Below are 20,171 nucleotides of genomic sequence, written 5' to 3' on the forward strand. Positions count from 1 at the left end.
ACACCACTTGGTAATGGCTTTTAGACTGTTCCGGCATGAGCAGGGTTGAGTAGTCAGCTCGTACTTTAAAATCAAGACTTGAAGTTCATGGTGTATTTCTCTATTGTTCTATAGAAGCTTGATGTTGGTAATTCGTTTTTTAAAAAAAAAGCATAAAAATTCTATGGATTCAGTATTTTAGAAAGCTTTGTGAGGCTATTGAAGTCTAGTAGCTCTCAGCTTACACATTTTATAATAGCTTAATATATCAAGGGGTAGTCAAATATTATTTTCTTGATAAAATACTTAAGGAGAGCGGGAAGCACAAAAAGACTGATTTCATTGTACTGAATATAATTGTAAGGACCATTAACTGATGGGATTTGTGCTGGCTGGGAGGAGATAGAGATATGGCATATGCACACAAAAAATGAAGAATGGGAGATGAATAGACCTTCTAGGGAGCTGATCTTTACACGTCAGATAAAGATCCTTCGGGTCTCTCATCTGCAGGCTCTGCAACATCAAAGGCTGCCTCTCGGAGGCAGGAACGTGCACGCAGAATCCAGGGATGAGACCTTTAAAACAGTCAGTTTTGAGACCGACAGTTGGGCAGTTGGGTTCTGGGGTAGGTTTTTTTTGGTTATTTTTTGTAATCCCTTTCAAACTTAAAGAAAAGTTCATAGGCCAACAGAATAAATAAGACCTGGATCTCTCTGGATCTTTCTGTTTTTTGCAATAGCTATTTTGCTTTAAAGATAACAAATCTGCTTGCCAGATTAAAGGAAACCCTAGTGGCAGGTAACTCCTCTTTCAAAGTGTGGTTAAAGCACATAGTTGTGGGCAGCGGCTGTCTTTCAAAGATTAGTTGTTTTCTTATTAGTAGAAGATAATGCACTCAGAACTGCAGATATTTAGAAAATAGCAAGGAAGAGAGCATTTCTCATTCATTAAAAAATACTTAATCTAGGAACGTTTATTAAACAAAATCTTGTTTAATCACAATGTTTTCCAGTATCTTAATATCAGGTGTTGTGTCAACACCACTGGCTGTCTAGCATCAACCCTTTTGATCTCTCTTACATACAAACCCCATCTCACAGATCTCTGTCCAGCATCCTCCAAAAGCATAGCATTACACATTATAGCATTTTTTTTTAGCTTTTGCAGCCCTACATTCCTGATCATGTTTTCTCTATTTACATACTCTCTATCTAAAGAGACAATGTCCACTGATACTGTGTTAAAGGCCTGAAAGTGCTTCACAGCTCAAAAAAAAAAAAAAAAAAAAAATGTGTACAGAGAGCTAAACTGAGGCTGGTGATGAGAACCGAGTGAAGCGTAATGTGCAGGAACAATAAGGGCATGCGTAACTTGAATTTGCTTCACAGTCTAGCTATTTTTGACCCAGGAGTCCTGACTTCTTACTCAAGCTCTTCACAAAGCTTTCTCTCTATGGAACAGTGGATGTCTCAGGCATTTGACTGCATGCTTTTCCAGCAGGAGACTCTTTCTACTTTCATATGAACATCTTAACCTTGCATAGAAACATCAGAACAACTTAACTTCGTGAATATATATGTATAAACTATATGAATATATACATATATGTATATACTCTTGCACTATCTGTCTGAAAAATATCAAAGATACTGCACTGGGCAGAATTAATTTGTTTTTGCATGCACAACCTTCCTATCATATCCTATCCTATATATATTATCCTATCCTAACCTTAAAACCTGTGTGTTTTAAAATACACTCTTGAAAATGAAATCCTGCACATAAAAGCTGATAGAGAGTCGTCTAGTGGAGATGGGTGAGCAATCAGAGTGCTGTAGTGATCTTCCTCTTGCATTTTCTGTGTATACATCAGATGCAGTTATAGAATAACAGGCCTGTTCAGTTGCCGGAATATAAGCTGAAAATACAATATTTATCTTTATTTACAGACATTAAATGACTTATTCTTATGAACACTGTCAGCTACAGCTACGGATTCCTCTTAGTCCTGACTGAAAACCATTATGCTATTGATCATTTTTATAGTATTTATGGGAAATATTGATGGAAAAAGCTATCTGTTTCTGAGTAGGCTTTAATTCAGTCTCTGACATAGGATGCCAGGCAAATAATTTAGACTTACGTTTTCAAAACTAGCCAGGAATTTGAGTCATCATAGTTAAAAAAGAACATTTAGAGTCCTTGCACTTCTCATTGACTTCAGCTGTTGGATACGTTTTGTGAAATGGGTCTAATAACTTGCAGAAAAGTCAAATTAAATTGATTATGTTATGTAATAGAGCAGAATCCAGGTTCTTTAGTTAGATAGCGAACAAGACATCATTTTGCTGTATCAACATGTCAGTGTGCCTTGTGCAATTAGACCTGGTTGTGTGGCCCCATGCAATTCTATTAAAAAGTCTTTTTTGGGGTCTAACAGCACAATTTTCTAGTTGTACATCATTTTTACTCTGTAACATCTGTGAAATTGGTTACCTTTAACAGACTAATACTAGTTTAGGGAGCTATTTTTAAGCAGTGTAGAAATTGTGCGTAGTGTTATTTAGCAGATTATTTAGATACATATCGTAACTCTTAAAACTGGCTGAAAAATTGGTTAAGAAGAATAAGAATACGGTATTTCTTCTTTGAGGAATATTCTTTTTTTTTCTCCGTTTGAGGCAGAAAAGAGAGAGATTTATGTCCTTACTTGCTTTTAGCATTTTTGCTGTATAGTGCAGATGAGCTCAGGAATGTACCAACTTTTCAAGAAGGTGAGGTCTGGCTGCAGTTCTTTCAGTCTGAAATTACTGGTGGTGTTAATGCTCCTCATATATTTTTTATCAGTATGTACATTTAGGTCCTACTGCCTTTTGTAGAAAACAGTTGCAGTTCTCTGGGTTCTTCCAGCAATGAAGCACGCTGGAAGACGCCTAAGCTGCACTTGCACGCATGTAGCAGTAAATGTCCTATCTCGCTTTGTTACAATCTGGTGAAATATGACTTAATCGCTGTAAGTCGTTAGAGCATAGCCTAAAATTACATGCAGAACTGGCTGTACTGAGTGAAGAAATTAGATGTACAATTACAGAGATGTACAATTAGATGTACAGTTATAGAGAACTGAAAATTCTGTAGGTATCTATGTGTCCAGTTGCGTCAAGGGAGAGTTATGCTATGTTTTGTCCCAGTGTAATCCCTCAGGTTGCATTAGAATAGTTTTTCTTTTGTAGATCTGGTAGCTGGCTAGTTTGGAGGGTACCTGTTCTTGAGAATGCCTATAAGATACTAATAATTTTTCATAAGCCCAGAATCATGAGAGTTGGCAATAAAGCAAACAAGTGGTCACAGTTATCTTCTGTCAGCAGAGTAGACACATTTTTTGATAGGATGCTTGCAAATAAAAAAGAAAAGATAAGGTCCTATGTTTTGCCTTGTGAAGTGCATCAGCTGTAAGTCGATAGAGGGAAGAGGGACTGCCCTCAGGGGACCAGACACCGCTGCGTCTCGTGCCCTGTGCTGGGGCTGAGAAGAGATGCTGGCAGCACCACCTCTGCGATTTCAGCTTACGTGAACTTTCCGGTCATCCTCCTTTTGGCTGTGTGGGAGAATGAAAATTTCCAATTTCACTGGAATCCATTCATTGGAATCAAATCCATCTGGGAGAATGAATTTTCAACTGAAAATGTGACTTAGACCACCCGTTCTTTTTCTATAGGTATTGATCTGAATACTAAAAGGAGCATAAGGCCTACAGTGAATATGTATCATTAAATAGTAAAGCATTTTCTTTCCTTGTTATCTGGTGGACATAGAGAGGCTATTTCTATGTAAAAGAAGACCATGATTCCCCAGAAACTATTGCTAAAATTTTTATAAGCTATAAAATAGTTTGATTTTTAAAGTAAGTCACTCAGAAATTAGGACATGGACTATGTTCAGATCAGGTGACTTCTTTCTGAGAAAGCGAGCTTTCCTGCTTTGAGGACAGGTGCCTGCCTCCAGGGCTGCAGTGATGGGGATGCCCTGGAGAGCTTGTTCTCCAGCTCAGGAGAACAAGCATTTTGTTTGGAAACATGATAAATTTCATTTGCAAAATTTTAGCAAACTACTCATGAGTATGTACAAATAGTTATTTTTCAAAGGTTTAAAATTTTGTATGGGAAAAGACAAGTCACCAACACTGTAGTTGTGTTTGTGCTCTCAGGAGAAGGCTTTGAAGGAGAATCATCTGATATGCATGTTCACTTGCTTTACTTCCTGTGGAGCAGTCTGGACGTAGAATTCTTTCAAATTAAATTAAACTGGAAAAATGCTCTCTAGGAGCATACTTTACGCTCTCCAATGTCTAATGTGCATTCAGTCCATGGGACCAGACTACAGCTCGTCCAAATTAAGGAGTTTTTATGGGTCACTAGCAATCACAGGGGCTGTCAGTGCAGCCTGTAATTGAAGCTAAATAATGTAATGGGAAAATAAATATCCATATAACGGTGTTTTAAGGTTCTAATAAATTCTATTGAGTTGACAGTAAATTTAATTAATGCACATACTGAAGGTGTTATGCATGCTAGGAGAAAGTATTTTCAGAAGGTTATTGATTGATTTTGAACTTATCTAGAATGCCTTAAGTGAAGTTAGTTTTAGGATTAAGCTTTGTAATGCAAGATGGTTGTGCTTACCTAAGCAAATAAAATAATTTTTGAAATCCCTTTTTGAGAAAGTATGGTGCATCTTTACTCAAATATGTATTAATTCAAAGTAACTGCAAAAAATATAGATAATATACAGAGAATTATACTGAGAAAACATATGTATGGAGAACTTAAAAAAGAAATCCTTTACTATGTGACAAATCAGTAGGATTAAATAAAAATAGTGAATACCAATATGACTAATTGGACATTCTGTTTCCCAAAAATCCTTATTGGTAGATAATATTTAATTAAAAATACTGTAGTTTGCACTAGTGATCGGAATGTATAAAGTTTACTTCTAAATGCGCTGAACTTTATTATTAATATCAGTGACTGTAATGTATTAGATGCTTTCCAGATTGCCCATAGGTATTTTTAAAAGCCTTCTTGGGGATGTCTTAAAAAGTTTAGTGTCTTACAAAGGCTGAGGAGAGAAAAGCGTATTAGCAGTGGGAGCGTTCTCTATTAGGATCTGTATTATAGCTGTGCCTTCTCCACCTGATATTAACCGTATCCTGTGCAGCAGTTACCAAACTAAGATTCAGAAGAAAGTACCTTTTGTTCTCTGTTCGCTGTTTGCCTTTTGAAGCCACGTATTACGGAAACCAAAACTTACGTCCTTTTCTTCTTTGTTCTTCAGCGCCTCGCTAAAGAAGCAGAGAAATATCAAGCATCACATCAGTGGAGGGATGAATTTGGGGTAGGTTTCACCTTTTCTCCTTTCACCTTCTCAGAATTTTCCTCTTTGAAATGGTAATTGTATTCTTAAAAATACGCTGTTTATAAATCCATCACAAAAGGCATCATTGCCGGTGTGCAGGTGTTTTATTTTACTGTGTAAACAGAGCTTCAGTCTGGGCCTTGGGTGAATAAAGTGGATTTTCCCCTTCATAAGCTCCTAGAGAGCATCACAGGCTCAGTGGTACAGCTCTGAGGGGTGGCCAAGACATTTGTTTGGTCTGAGATGTAAGGAATAATTGCAGAGAAGACATCTGAGTGATAGCTGCTACCAGTAAAATGTGTGTGCTGCTCCAAGCACCGGAACGCAGCATCAGAGAACTGGTTTTTAACAAGTTGTTTTTGTTTACGTGGTTGGGAAAAATCGGGGGAAAAAAGCATAATACAGAAGGTTTTGTACATCTACATGATGGTAAAGTCATAGACCGTTTTTTAATCCTCTCTTAGTACTTTAATAACTGCATCTCTTCTCTGCAATGCTGTGGCACTGCTACAAGAGACCTTAATCCGGTCAAATGCTGAGCCAGGCTCTTCAGTCATTTCGGACCTTATTGAAAGACAAGTGAGATTGTCGCAAAATGTACAACATTAATTCTTTTATATTGTTCGAGTCGAATTAATACTGTGCTGCATGACTATAAGCCTGTTAATTTTAGGCCACAGTTCCCTGCTAAGTGTCAAAGTCATTTATTATGCCTTCATTACCTGTTCTTTCCGAAGTAAAAGCAGATGGTACTTTTATGTGTTGCTGCTACAAACCTAGCTTCAGCACGTATACTGCAGTAATACAGACACACAGATAAATGCACTATGCTTTTCTTGAGATGTCCCTTCTGATCCTGTGTTCCTCAGACGCTTTAACATGGAGATCTGCAAATGCGCTCCTAAGGTCAGGCCAAATTCACATAAAAGAGGTTGGCTTCTAAGAGTGCAGAGAGCTGGGGTGGTTTTCAAGTGCAGTCTGTGCAGAGGCACAGCTTCAAATAGGTGATAAACTGCAGAATGCCTGTTCCATGGGGATGCAGTAATAAGAATGCTGCAGCGACCTTTTCTACTAGGAAAAAACCCTACAGTTTTGATGGCCTCTGTGCAAAACGGCATGAATGTTATCAGATGCTCTTCCTAATAATTTGCTTTCTGTTACTGTAGACACTGGCATCGCATAAACAATACCGTCCCAACTTTTTGCTTTTTTTTTTACCCTTCACCTCCAGTAGAAATCACTCAGGCTGGAGAAATTTCTGGTTTCATTAGAATTCATTGCCAAGAATACATCTCAAAGTAATTTTGAAACGTGATTTTATATTAATGTATGTGGCTCAGACAATGACTGTGGTTAGAATGAAAGAACTGTGCAGTTAGATTTATAATAAAGTAACTGCAAACCAAGCTTGTTTTTTACTATTTTGAATTTGGATGAGAACACCATGCAGCGTATAATAACCTTGACATTAGGTTATGCAATTAAATTTTGAATAAACGAATTAAGCTTCTTATAATTTAATTTGTTCCATTTTTGCCAGAAGTAATCTTTCTTCGCTTCTGGCCTACTTTTTAGAAAATGCCTGTTCAAATTAGTTTGCACACAGATCTTTCTGATAAACTTAATTTTCACTGGAAGATTCATTTTCCTAATGCCTGGAAAATGGATGGAAAATAGAAGATGTACTATAAAGCTTTCCGTAGTTGATGGTTCTTAATGTATTCCTGGTAGCATTATGAATGGTCTGCTATCATACTGTATAAAGTTTATTTCTTTTCCAGGAGTTGTTTTTGGTGATGAAAGCCCTTTGAGCCCTATTGCGTATGAGTCATTAGAGAAACCCACTCTTTAGTACAGGCTATTTCTTCTTCTAATTAGCTCACAAGCAGCAATGTCCTTGTCGGTCAGATTGCAGTGCAGTGATCGCCTATGGAGTTTTGGGAAGAAAATATCACAAACAAGCAAAGTCCAAAAGGTTCCTTCTAGGGAAGTCAGTACAGGCTGGCTTCAGTGCAGCAGATGGGAAGAGGGAGGGCAAAGCGGGCTGGCGTTAGCACGGCCGTCTACACGGAGCTACGAGGGCTGTGCTAATCAGAAGACCGCGAGCATTGCTACTAACGAGTTATTCTGAATGTGAGTGTTTATACACAAATGCACAGACTGCAGCTGAAAAATATTGTAAAATTGTACTCTGCAGGTTGGAGTCACGGTGTAACAAAAATTCAGTATCCTCAGGTGATGAGGTGTTTTTGAATTAGCTAGTATGGGGAAAAGCTGTGAAGATCCAGATTTGATGTTGCAGTCTCCCTTTTGTTAATTCATCTAATATTTTCATGTAAAGGCAGTCAGAGTTCATGAAATTAAAGAATTTATTTGATTTTTAGAAAAAAAAGCTGCAACTAAAATACTGAAAGAAATACAGCTACACGTCTATTAAAAAAAATCCCAGTTTCCTCCTAATTGCAACTATTTCAACAAGACCAAACAAACAAAAACAAAAATGAAAACTTAAATGGTTAAAAGAAGCTTTACCAAATTAAAGACCTCTTTTTTAATATGGCCATGGTTTTAGTAATATTAGTTTGTCCATAGTCACCAAAATCAAACCCTGCTATGAATGTAGAAATCTCCAATATGAATTTGAACCTGGAAAAATATAGCCAAGCAACTTACTGAACAGTGACTATCTGGTGTTAGTTTAAGGATTCTCAGTTTCCTGTTCTGTGGTCATCATCTTGCACATCTTTCCGAATACACTGACTAACTCTGGGGGCTGTGTATGTGTGTTCATACACACACATGCACGCACACACGCTTTTTAAAATAAATGAATACTGTTGGATATGTGTTGAATGTCTTGAAATCAAAAGGAAATTCAAAATTTAAAAAGATTTAAGAGGTGTTATTTGTTTTGTTTACCTTAATTTTTGGATAGCTAACTGAAATAAAGATTATAATGTTTTGTACTTTTTTGCATCAGCAAATATCAAAATAATTTTGGTAATGGGAATAATTACTATGAAAAGTACAAAACAATTGAAAAGAATACTAAAGATACTGAATGTTTCTGCATTAAAAAATAGCAATTCTTATTTATATTACCTTGCTAAATATGTTGTTTCCTGATTAAAGATAGTTCTAATTAAAATATTTGATCCACAGTTTACCTCTAAGGCCTTAAAATAATACTTATCTCTTACAAAAATATTAAGTCTCTAGAGAATATTTGTGAAGTTTATGGAGGCAAATCCAGAGTACTTAGCTGCAGGCAAATAAAAAAAATGCTGTTCTCTGCTCCCTGCTCCATCAGCATTGCACAATTCCCAAGCTCCGTATATACAGCTGAAGAAATAAAAACTACTTGAGTACTTTTAGATTAAGGCAGTTATAAATCAAATGTACAAAACAATATTTCTAAATGGAACAGCCTTGTCAGTTTGAATTTCCTCATTTTTTGAAGAGCTAAAGGATGGTATTTTTGACACTTGTGATGGTCCAATTATTTTGCTGGAGTACAGATGCATGAAAAAAAATGTGTATGTGAATTGGAAGGAGGAGGGGAGAATTCTGCATGAAATAATTGCTATTATTCCCCAAGTGGATCTTCTACAATTACATTTGATATCACATTTGATTGCATGGAAATGGTTGGTTAACTAAACCAATTTCGTTTCCAATTGGGTTGCAATATTAATTGTACTTACACATGTATAAACATAAGGAATCTCATTTGTATTTTAACAAGGACAATCTTTATGCATGGCCTATTAGCATCCACTTATTTATAAGAAGACTAAATCGCAGACTTTTAGGAATTAATTATCACATTAAAAAGCTACATGAAAAAGTCTTTCTATATGTACTATCTTTTAAGCAATAGTATTGTTTTATGTTCTTCTGGCTTAAGTATTGATTCCATGAAACCTACATTTTCTGAGACAGCATTTACCAAGTGTGCTTACCAGTGAGACAGGAGGTCATGGAAATACTACTTTTGAATTTTGATTTTTTTTTTAACTATTCATATTGAGTGCATAAAAACATAGAGAAAAGCTGCTCAGAAAAGAAATCAAGGATAAAAAGAATAGCTGAGGTGAAAGAAGTCCTCCTTCACAAGGGATGATGCACAGAGGTGACCCAAGGGCAGAGCAGGAGCAGGCATCTCTCATTGCTTGTCTTCACCTCTGGTTGAAGATTTGAGTCTTAAGAGCTATCTGTAATTTATCATGGATGTTACAACAGCACTAAAACATTGTATTTTAAAAGCTTCAACTCAAAAGACAAACAACTTCACCCCTTTAACTTTAAAGCTACTTCTATCTAAAGTAGATGAAACATATTTTATGTCTTTTGAAAGAGGGGAGGACTTAGACATTTGGGGGAGAAAACCATTTAGGATATTATTTTCCTCTCATGCCATCATAGAAAGGATACGGCTGTCATGGGTGTACTTCTAATAGTCCTCTTCAGGGCAAAGACTGTGGGAGATGGTAGACCTCAAATTTGGCTCCAGCCCCAGGGGAGCAGAGTCCCAGAGGGCAGAGAGGTGCTGAAACCTTCCCAGAGGAGTGATCCACACCAAGTTATTTCATGAAAGTATCTATAGCACCAAGCATAGCTTTGCACAATGTGCTGATCCAAAACCTAGTTTAAAAAACAAAACAACAACAACAGCAAAAAAAAAAAAAAAAAAAAAAAAAGTCCCTTCCATTGATTTTGGTTCATTTTGGGGGAGGTCTAAAGCATATGTGACTTGGGAAAAAAACCCATGCAGTATGATTGATTTGAATTGACAGGCAGATGGTCAAGGTCTTCGGGAGAATAATATTTTTTTCTCTGAAGGGCTGTGTGCCACCTTCACTTATGTGGCATATAGCTTTGATTTGTGCATAATTTAAATGAAATGTGCCATATATCTCACTGCAAAGATATGAAATCAGCTTTTGTCTGTCAGTGACTGTGTGCACTTTGGCATCTTTTCACTCAGGGGACAGAGATGTTTATATGCCGGATAGGTTGTAGAAAGGTGAGGCACGGAGGAAATAAAAATGAATCATAAAGTATTGAAATAGTGTGGTTTCACAGGTTGTTCTGATGTTTATCTGATTCTTCCTAAATAACGCACATCTCCTCAGTTCAAATGAATTCCAATTTTTGCAGGAACCTGCATTTCTAAAAGTCTTTCAATAGTTCTTTGTCAAAGAAAGGCAGGAAATACATCAATTACAGCAATTTCATCACTGTTAGGGTGAAATAAAGTAGCTTATACTTATTCCTTTTTGTGTTTTTTAACTAAAACTTCTTCCCATTTAAAAAAAGGGGAAAAAAAAAAACAGCTTTGGTTCCTACTATATTTCAAGAAGTCTCACTCTGCCTTCTTGGATTTGCACAGTTAGCAAGGGGAGATTCCTCTTAATTTAGAAGTTCACTGTGAACATGACCATGCTGAAGCCTGTCTAGGGGAATGTGACATACACGTCATCGTATGAGTACCAAATTTGTCTGACGTTCCCTCCTGGGAACAAGATCTCGTTGTCCAGCGCTCTGTCCCCAGGATTTTGCCCCTAATACTGAGATTCCGATTTTCACAAGGACTCACAGATGTCCTCTGCACTAAAACATTTTGGGAGACATATGTCTTAGACATAAGAAACATACACAGAAGGTAAAAAACTACAGCTTGTTAGAAAATGACATTTTTAAAGGCAGTGACTCTTGCTAGCTTGCTGGGAGTCTGCAGCTGGAGGAGGGTGGGCTCTATCTGCACTGCAGACGGGGGTTTCCTGAGGCTCAGCATACCGAGATCCTTGGCAGTGCCCAAAAGGATTAGCTTGGTGCCTTCCCTTCTGTAAGTCTCTCTCTGGTGACTCTTGGATTAATTTTGTCTAGAAATCGTAGACTCCTCCTCACATCGGTGTTGCTTTAGGGGATTTCTTCCATGCACTACTTCTCCTATGTATGTATAAGATCTGTTTTATGGGTTAGTGTAATTGTTATCGCTGGAGATCTTCAAGGCCTGCCTGGATGCAACCCTGTCTAACGTGCTCTAGGTGACCCTGCTGAGCAGGGAGGTTGGACTCCTATTGATTCTATGGTTCTATGATTCTGTGATCACTTATGCCTATAATCGTTGATTTTTTCACCCATAGGATTTTTAATCCAAGATGGAATTTGTTAGTGGATAAAGTAGGAAGGCAAACACTAGCTTTACATTCAGAATGGAGACCATATATATGCAGGAATCTTAGATGGGTAACTATAATAAATAAATAAAATAATAAATATATAAAACCAGTTTTCGTAACGTATCTTTTGGTCTTTGGATTTTGGTTATTTATGCTAGCTCATCTCTTAATACATTTCCATTCAGTTTATTACTCTGTAATATAAATCGTTGCAAGGATCTCATCAATGCAGCAAAGTAGTTCACTGGTAGAAAACATGCCAAAAAAGCTTTCAGGATAGAGAGATGACACACCTTCAATCACTGTTGGATCTTTCAACATTACATTTTATCTGAAAAATCAAACACGTTAAAAGCATCTCATATTCTTTCTAGTTATTGACCAGGCAGCTCATTAAAAACTGTGCTACTCCTGAGAAAAGCTGGGAGGGAAGGAGAAAAAAAAAAAAAAAAAAAAGAAAAAGAAAAGAAAAAAAAAGGAGAAAGGTGTGATTGCTTCTTCTTAAGACACCATACATATGCATTATCGCCTTCTTTTTGAATGATTCTTTAATGTGCTTTCTGAACAAACATCTTATTAAAAGCAAGATGTACTATTGTACTCAATTTATTAACACCCTGCAGGTTCTTTAGTTTACAACAGAGAAGCGCTGTATGTTAAGAAAAGCTTTCTGCAGACTGCTGTTGGATGTATTATCTCAGAATCATCACTGACTTTGTTATACAGTTAGATGTCGATAATTACTTTTTTCATTCTACATTTCACCCTCATATTCAAATTCTAATAAAAATTTGTGATAAATAATTCTTAGCATAGTTTTACTACCTAAAGTGAATAAGTAAAATAAATTAAAAATGGAATTCTAGGATACTGTTTATTTTGTTTTTACATTTTATTATCAGTTTCATTTTTTTCTGTTGAAAATTCACAGCATCTTTGTGGTTGATTCATTCTTGCCAGTCTAACAGCCATCTTCTAGTCGAGTTGAGATATTGCTTCCTCAGTTTGCATCATCTCCTACATGAACTCAGTACGTCAGGGTCCTCTATTCCTCCTTACGTTCATGTTACCTTGACCTGTTTAATGTTAAATTCAGCAAATGTGTTGATGATTGTTAAGAGTTACTTACCTCTACTGGTTTCAAATTACTAATTTCCTCCTAGAAGATCTAGAAAGACATAGAAATTCAGAAAATATTAGAAAGTTTGGATTCTTATTTCAAAGAATGAATGACAGCCATACAATGTATGTTGATTAATAGTCTTTGATGATTGTTTTTAAATGATAACCTTGGTAGTTTTCCTTACAATTTACTAATTTTTCTAAAGTAAGTTAGAAAAAAATATTTTTAAGTGTTTCATGTCGAAAGGGACAGAAACTGAGAATATGCAAGTATAGACTTAGGCCTGGGCATAATATTTCGGACTTAAAATAGAGTCTTTTTGAAATTTGGAGATGAATGGATGGGATTGTTTGGGGTGGAGATCTTTATTTGTGGGTTTTCTTTTTTTCACTCTGTTTCCTTCTTTTAACCTCTCATATTTAACTAATAAAGACATAGGAGTCATCAGGCAATACCTTGATAGGTTGCCTTGTTCGTTAGGCATAGGATTTCTTGTTTGTTTTTCTGATCTTAGTTGAAAGTTCAGAATGTCTTTTCAACAGCCCATCATCTGTAGAAAATAATAATAAAAACACTAACTTGGCAGTTGGAAGGTTTAGATATTTTAATGTTCATAGGCCTTAGTAGAAATGTCATGAAATATCATGTCAAAAAAGAATAGAGAAGAGAAAGAAGACAACACCTAATGGCTTAAGAAACAAAATATTTGCGTTTTTCCAGACAGTATGTGCTTAAATGATACCACAAGCTGAGGTACCAAGACTTGTGCAGTGGTTGAAAACAGAACACGTTTGATGACTGTATTAGTTTGCAGTTGCTATACAGTAGAAAGGTTAATGAGAATTTCATTCTCAATTGACTTCAAGATGACTTCAGAGCAGTCAACAGTCCTGCAGGATACCTATTGGTAACAGCCATAGTTTGTGCCAGGGATCTGGCAATTCTTATCCTTCTACTTCTGTGTGCAAAGTATTCTTCTGATTTCATGGAATTTAAACAAATGGTGGAATTCTGACTTTTCTAGGTTCTGAAGATGAACATTGTGTTGTTAAAGTAATGATGAGTCTTTCTGAGGACTTGCCACAAAACAAGAGATGTGTGTAATACAGGGTAGAGAGATTCTTTCCAGTAAGCAATATGTTAATGTCCTTCTGTTTTCTACAAAGAAGCGATTAAGAAACTACCTAATTTGATGAGAAATGTGGTTTGTTAGATATGTCTTTCCCTTTCTCTGGTTCACTTTTGCTATCAGCTATGAGCAGATAAAGACCATATAAATGCATATGTAAGCAACACTAGGTCTCTTTGGAGCGACATTAGGACTTTAGCAAGTCTGAACAGCTCTAGGCTGACTCTCCAGTTGCTTCTAATTTCCATGTTTATGCAAAACACTGTCATTCTGGTTCTTTCTTCCTATTTGATATTCCCAAATTTTATTTCCACTGAAGCACCCTACATTGTAACTGCCTTGAAAATTTAAAGAATAAATATAAATATATGAGTATGGTAATCCGGTACAGATCCTCACTTTTAAAAATGGATGAATAATCCCTGATGAATAATTAATTCAAGCAGAATTCTTCTTACTCCTGTGAGTATTATGACTTCTCAAGAGAAGAACTTCAGTTTTACATTTCTTAAGAGTTACACATGGGAATGGTAAAACTAGAGATCCTGGCTCTATTGAGAGTCTTCAGTGTCTGCATTTAATTCTGGTGTTTTTTCCTGATAAAACTTTTATGTCTTGTGTTTAATTTTTTCTAGCAAAAAAGTGAAAGAGGATTTTCAACAAAAAAGTTTTCTACAAGACTCTAAGATTTCTATATAGGCCAGTTCAATTTCACTGAATTTACTCTGGGTGTAATAGTTTAAATTATTTCTAAGGGAAATAATTCTAAAGGGAATAATTTCCTTATTATATGGGAGCATAGGGTATAGGAGATTTACTTTCAAATGTGTCCATTCTCTCTTTCTCTTTCTTTTTTATCAAGATATCTCTGCCTCAAGGTTTTCCTTGAGTCAATTCGAGTCATAACATTTGATATTGAAGAAAGTGCTGTAAACCCTGGTACAGTATATCTATAACACTACTGAGCAACACTATAAAAATTAACTACAGTCTTCTTTGGCTAAGACATTTGTCAAACATATCTGCAAATTTGCTGGTGAAATCATTGCCTAAGACTTTCAACTAACTTAAGTCATGTTTTGAGATTCTGTATTTGAGCTTGGAAGCTGCTGTGCTGCTTTTCAAATGTGTGAATAGTAAAAAGGAAAATTGGTGAATTATGCTGGAGATGAGGATCACAGATCAGCCAGATAGTTTTTGACCGGAGCCTGGGACTTGCCTGGAGCCTTAGGTCATTCAGCACTTTCCAGCCCCCGCAAAGAGCAGGTACGGAGCGAAAGGCAGAGGGCTCAAGATGCCAGCACGACTACTGTGACTCTCCTCTTTTACGGGAGAGGTAGCAGAAGCACTCTTGAATCTGTATTTTCCTCTACTTTAACCCAAGGAATGCCTCACTTCCAAGACTGCACACTTCTTTTACAAAGGATAATGGGATAAAGTGGGATAATGGTATAAAGGGATAATGTTTGACAAAAAAGAAGTACATTAGAGATCTACTGGGATACTTCCTCCTTTTCCAGTATTTTATTTTCCTGCAGTTAGAGGCAACTGGTCATTAGCTAGATTAGGCCAACTTTTGCTTATGAATATCTGAAATTTTGTCCCCTTTTCCTGGTTCTCTGGTGCTCATGAGAGCAAGGGAACTGCATATGGGAACCACTCTTGTTAGGTGTGCACTTCATACAGAGTTGTAACTCTGACTCCCTGAGGCACTGTTTAAGAAATACGTTTTTGATAAAATATCAACTGAATCTCTAAAATCTGTATCTATATTATTGAATTAAAAGAAAAAAATCCAGGGACCTAGTTCTGGAACTAGGTGGCAGAGGTTGGCAATATTCAGGCTGGACTTGGTCTTGTGACTCCTCTCAGGGGTACTGAGGCCCTCAGTGATAATTTGTGTGTGTGTGTGTGTGTGTGTGTGTGTGTGTGTGCGCGCGCATGCGTGTGTACTTTTCTGCTCAAAATTTCAGAAATAACTTGAAAGAAAATGGTGCAGCTTATTAAATAAATATTTTCATTGCGTGGAACTAGGGAGTGCGTGTGCTTCAGGTGCTTTGTCTGCTGCATCACAGTATGTAAGAGTGTTTTAGGGTATAAAACCTGTTGAGGTACTGTTGGAGGAGTGTCAAAAGCAAGACAGAGCACAACCTGGTAGAGTCAGAGAAGAGATGAGGTTGGAAGGGACCTCTGAAGATTGTCTAGTCCAATACCCTTGGTAAAAGTAGGGTCAACTAGAGCAGGTTGCCAAGTACCAAGTCCAGTCGAGTTTTGAATGTCTCCAAGGATGGAGAGCCCACCACCTCTCTGGGTGCACTGCTCCAGTGTTCAACCACCCTCACAGTGAAGAAGTATTTTAGAATTCCCTGTGTCCCAAATTGTGCCTGTTGCTTCTCATCCTGTCACTGAGCACCACTGAGTCTGGCCACATCTCATTATGCTCTCCCATCAGATATTTATAAACACTGATACGATCCCCCTGAGCTTTCTCTTCTTCAGGCTGAACAGTCCCAGCTCTCTTGTCTCTCCTCATGTGAGAGATGTTCCAGTGCCTTCACCATCTTCATGGCCCTTTTGCTGGGCTCACCCCTGTTTATCCATACTTTTCTTGTAATAAGGAGCCCAACACTCCATGTGTGGTCTCAGCAGTGTTAAGTAGAGAGGTAGCATCACCTCCCTTGAGTTTCTAATGCAGCCCAGGTGTCGTTAGACTTCTTCACCATGAGGATGCATTGCTTTCTCATGGTCAGTTTGTCCACCAGGACCTTCAGGTCCTTCTCTGCAGAGTTGCTCTCCAGAAGGTCAGCCCCAGCCTGCACTGACTCTTGAGGTTATTCTTGCCCAGCTGCTGGACTCTTCACTTCCCTTTGTTGAAGTTCATGAGGTTCCTCTCTGCCCAGTTCTCCAACCTGTTGAGCTCCCTCTGGCTGGCAGCAGAGTTATCTTGTCTGCACAGTCTGCGAGTGGTCTTGGGACATGCGATGCCATGAACTGCAGCTGGGCACTGTTTGAGTGCTCGCTAGCTGTCACAGACTGCAGCTGCATGACGGAGTATGCTAACACGCACAGGATTGCATCCTGTGCTCAGGATTGGTCTTTGCTTTATTTTTTAAAAATACATCACCACAGGAAATAAAACATGTGCTGTCCTAAAACATACCATGGTTAGTGGTCAGTAAATAGTCAGCATTGAGAGTAAACACTGAGGAGGAATGCTATTTAAAGAGAAAACACATTTACATTAGAGCAATAGGTATAGACCAGTTATGAATAAATTTAACTGGAAAATTGGAAGAAGAAAGGTAGAAGGAAGAATGCATCAGTTTAATGAGTTTCTCAGTCTATCGATAGTGATAGGGCAAGCAACCCACCACTTTTATGAAAAGAATTACGACATTATTATGAATTATGGTATGGTTATGAGTTATGAATACTACTTTTATGAAAAAAGAATTATGACATGGACAGTGAAACTGGATTTCCTCTCCAGATTCATACTGATAAGTTTTACTGACACAAGAATACATCACTGAAATGGTTACATGCCAGAAAGAGTGCAGCATTGCGAATACATACATTGAACTTGGAGTATGTTTGTCAAGTATAGGATTCATGTAAAATCAAATCATTCAAATCATTGTCAAGTATAAATTGTTGAGGAAATACTGAAAGAAATAAAACCGAAAATGCCAAAAACTTTTATCTCTGCCTGGAAGCTCTGCAGTGTTATTTTTGCAGGAGTTTTAGAGGATTTAGGATGGAACAGGACAGATCGTTCCCCTGTTGCTTTAAGATAGAAAGATTTAAAGCTTATACATAACTGAATGAAATACTCGATATACTTTTTCCTGTTTTTCTTTTTTTTTTTGTGTGTGTGTGTGTGTGTTACTAAGCGTAAATGAGGATATATATTAAGAATCAGACAGGACGTGAGCATAAACTAGCCCTAGTGAAAAGGGTGGAAGGTATATGTATGTGTATATAAGTTATATAAATATTCCTCTGCATGTGTATATATAAACATACATACACAGTCACATATATGTGTGTATGCATTCGTATAAGTGGAGATATATGAACATACAGAAATCCATCTAATGATGTGTCTGTGGATATTTATGGCTGCGAACAGGTGCTATATTATTAGATGACCCTCTGTTCTGCACATCTGCGAGGGGCCAAAGCTGGTGGTGTTAGGTACCTTGAGAATACAGGCAGTTAAGCCAGCATGTGCTTTGAAGTTTCACTTCTGTCATGTTTTAAAACCGAGAAATATTAGAACAGAGACGAAGACACAAACGGGGAAAACACGATGAATAATTTGCGAGAGCCGAGGGCGAGCAGTGCCGGTGTGGAGCGCGGCAGGGAAGGCGTCCTGGCCTCCCCGTCAGCCGGCACAGTTGTGTGTTGTCGCTGCCCTGGCATCCGTAGTGTTTTGAGCACGTGTGTCCTTTATTTCCAATAATGTTTTGAGTACGTGTGTCCTTTATTTCCAATTCCTTGTGCCCATAGACTGAACAGTCCGTGCTGGCCGCATCGGAGTATTGGTTTTATGGCGTAATGATAACGTGTGGCATCACGGCGTCGGTGTTTAGGGACGTTTGTGGTAGGTACACGACCTGTTGAAATAGGGTTTGAGGGATTAAGTAGGTCTCGAGCATCATAGGAGGCATTTTGCAACAACAACAACAAAGGTGCATGTATTTCTTCAAACTCTCAATACACTCCTTCCACTTTCCTTCTTACTCTCTTCTTTGTTTTGTTCTTTCAGCGTTGCTCTCTCTTTCCAGTAACGTTTTTGGTTAGGCATGCAGGAGCTTTCTCCCTGCCTGTCTTTTTTCATCAAGTGGCTCTCTTGCTTTCAGGCTTTACAGTACATCGATCTTTCTCATGTTTAAAGTATCTTTTCCATTGGCTGTTTTCTTGCATCTCTTGTTATTTGCCTATCTGTCTACCCTGATTTTGAAGGAGGGGGGAAAAAAGGTGAATTTCAAAGAAGTGCTGGCAGGACAAGATTTTTTAACTGAATTATGCAAAATTTAAGGGACCAAATCTACATATTACCACAGATTTTGATGGGAGAGCAAAAGTGCTGTGGAATTTAATAGTTTTCTACCTTAAATAAGAATTATGGGTTGTTAAAATATTTCAGAAGTTTGTTGGAAGGTGTGTAAATTCAGAACAAGCTGATTCCTTCTCATCCCAGTTATTAGAAGCAGGCAAAGCAGGCAATGACAGCAGTGATCATTTTACATAGCCATATATAAATTCATGTCTGTATATTTGAAGTACATAAAGCTAGCAGAGCATTAGTGTGTAGTAGTTATCAAATGTTGGCTCTTGCCTGATGTTACTATTACAGTGTGTATAATAGTGAATTCTTACCCCTATTTTACAAAAAAGAGAGAAAAAAAGTAGTTACTGGATTTCTAAAAAGTGAAAGAAAAAGAAATAACACAGCCAGATTTAAAAGCCCACAGTCCTTGCCTCTGTTTCTCTGCATGGTTCCAGATAGATTGCCAGATGAAAATTGGGAGACAAGCCATAATGTATTTTAAGAACATGAACTTCCCATCTTATTTGTTTTGTTCTTTGCAAAATTTTACATTCAAACATCTTACCTTTTAAGTATTAATTTATTAATTAATTTTTCCTCTATTTTTAGTATCAAATAAGTAAATCTAACTTACCCAAATTGTCTGAAATTACAGGGTGACTAGAGAAAAAGAGTATATATATATATATATATATATGTATAAATATATATATATATATTTTTTCTAAACGTATTCTATATTGCTCTGTTCAGTTTATTGCTGAACTATCTGAACATCTTGCAAAAAGGCATTGAAGGACATAGCTAGCATCTCTGTCTCTGTGTTCCTGTTTCCAAAGAGCAGTTGTTTGGTAGCCTGTACCTGCAGTTCTCAGTGCTAAGTAAAATAAATAAATAAATAAATAAATAAATAAATAAATAAATAAAAACAGAAGCCCTCCTTAACTATGTTTAGAAAATGACAGGTGTGGATGGTGAAAAGAAGTCATATTTTTCACTATTAAAAAAGGATATGAAATCTGTTCAAACTATGCACATTGTCAAGAGCTATGTGCAACTAGCTGCAAGGTTGCAGCTAGCTTGTGGTTGTGACGGTACAGCTGCAAGTGCCGTGCCCAGCTAGCTACCTCGCTAGCTCCCTCTTAATCGGGGTATTCCTTCGCATTTTTTGCTATAGCCATTCCCAAAACAGATAAATCAGATAAATTGCAGATAAAAATCTCTATTGTGATCCATGAGAGAAAGGTGACAAAATACAAATTATTTTACATATAGCGT

General features: G+C 37.2%; 1 protein-coding gene across 3 annotated transcripts in view; it reads left to right on the forward strand.

Annotated features, from left to right (window-relative positions):
- The window catches only part of CACNA2D1 (calcium voltage-gated channel auxiliary subunit alpha2delta 1), a 390,747-nt gene that overhangs the window by 178,307 nt on the left and 192,269 nt on the right, over positions 1-20,171 (forward strand). For all 3 annotated transcript variants that reach the window (XR_009959084.1, XM_062581330.1, XM_062581317.1), the window contains exon 4: positions 5,320-5,379. Coding sequence is in view for 2 of the 3 variants with exons in the window: in XM_062581330.1 (XP_062437314.1) it covers positions 5,320-5,379 (60 nt within the window). In the remaining variant the exon portion in view is untranslated. The remainder of the gene's footprint in view (positions 1-5,319; positions 5,380-20,171) is intronic.

Source organism: Rhea pennata, chromosome 1 (genome assembly GCF_028389875.1).
Source record: "Rhea pennata isolate bPtePen1 chromosome 1, bPtePen1.pri, whole genome shotgun sequence".
NCBI classification, from domain to species: Eukaryota; Metazoa; Chordata; class Aves; order Rheiformes; family Rheidae; genus Rhea; species Rhea pennata.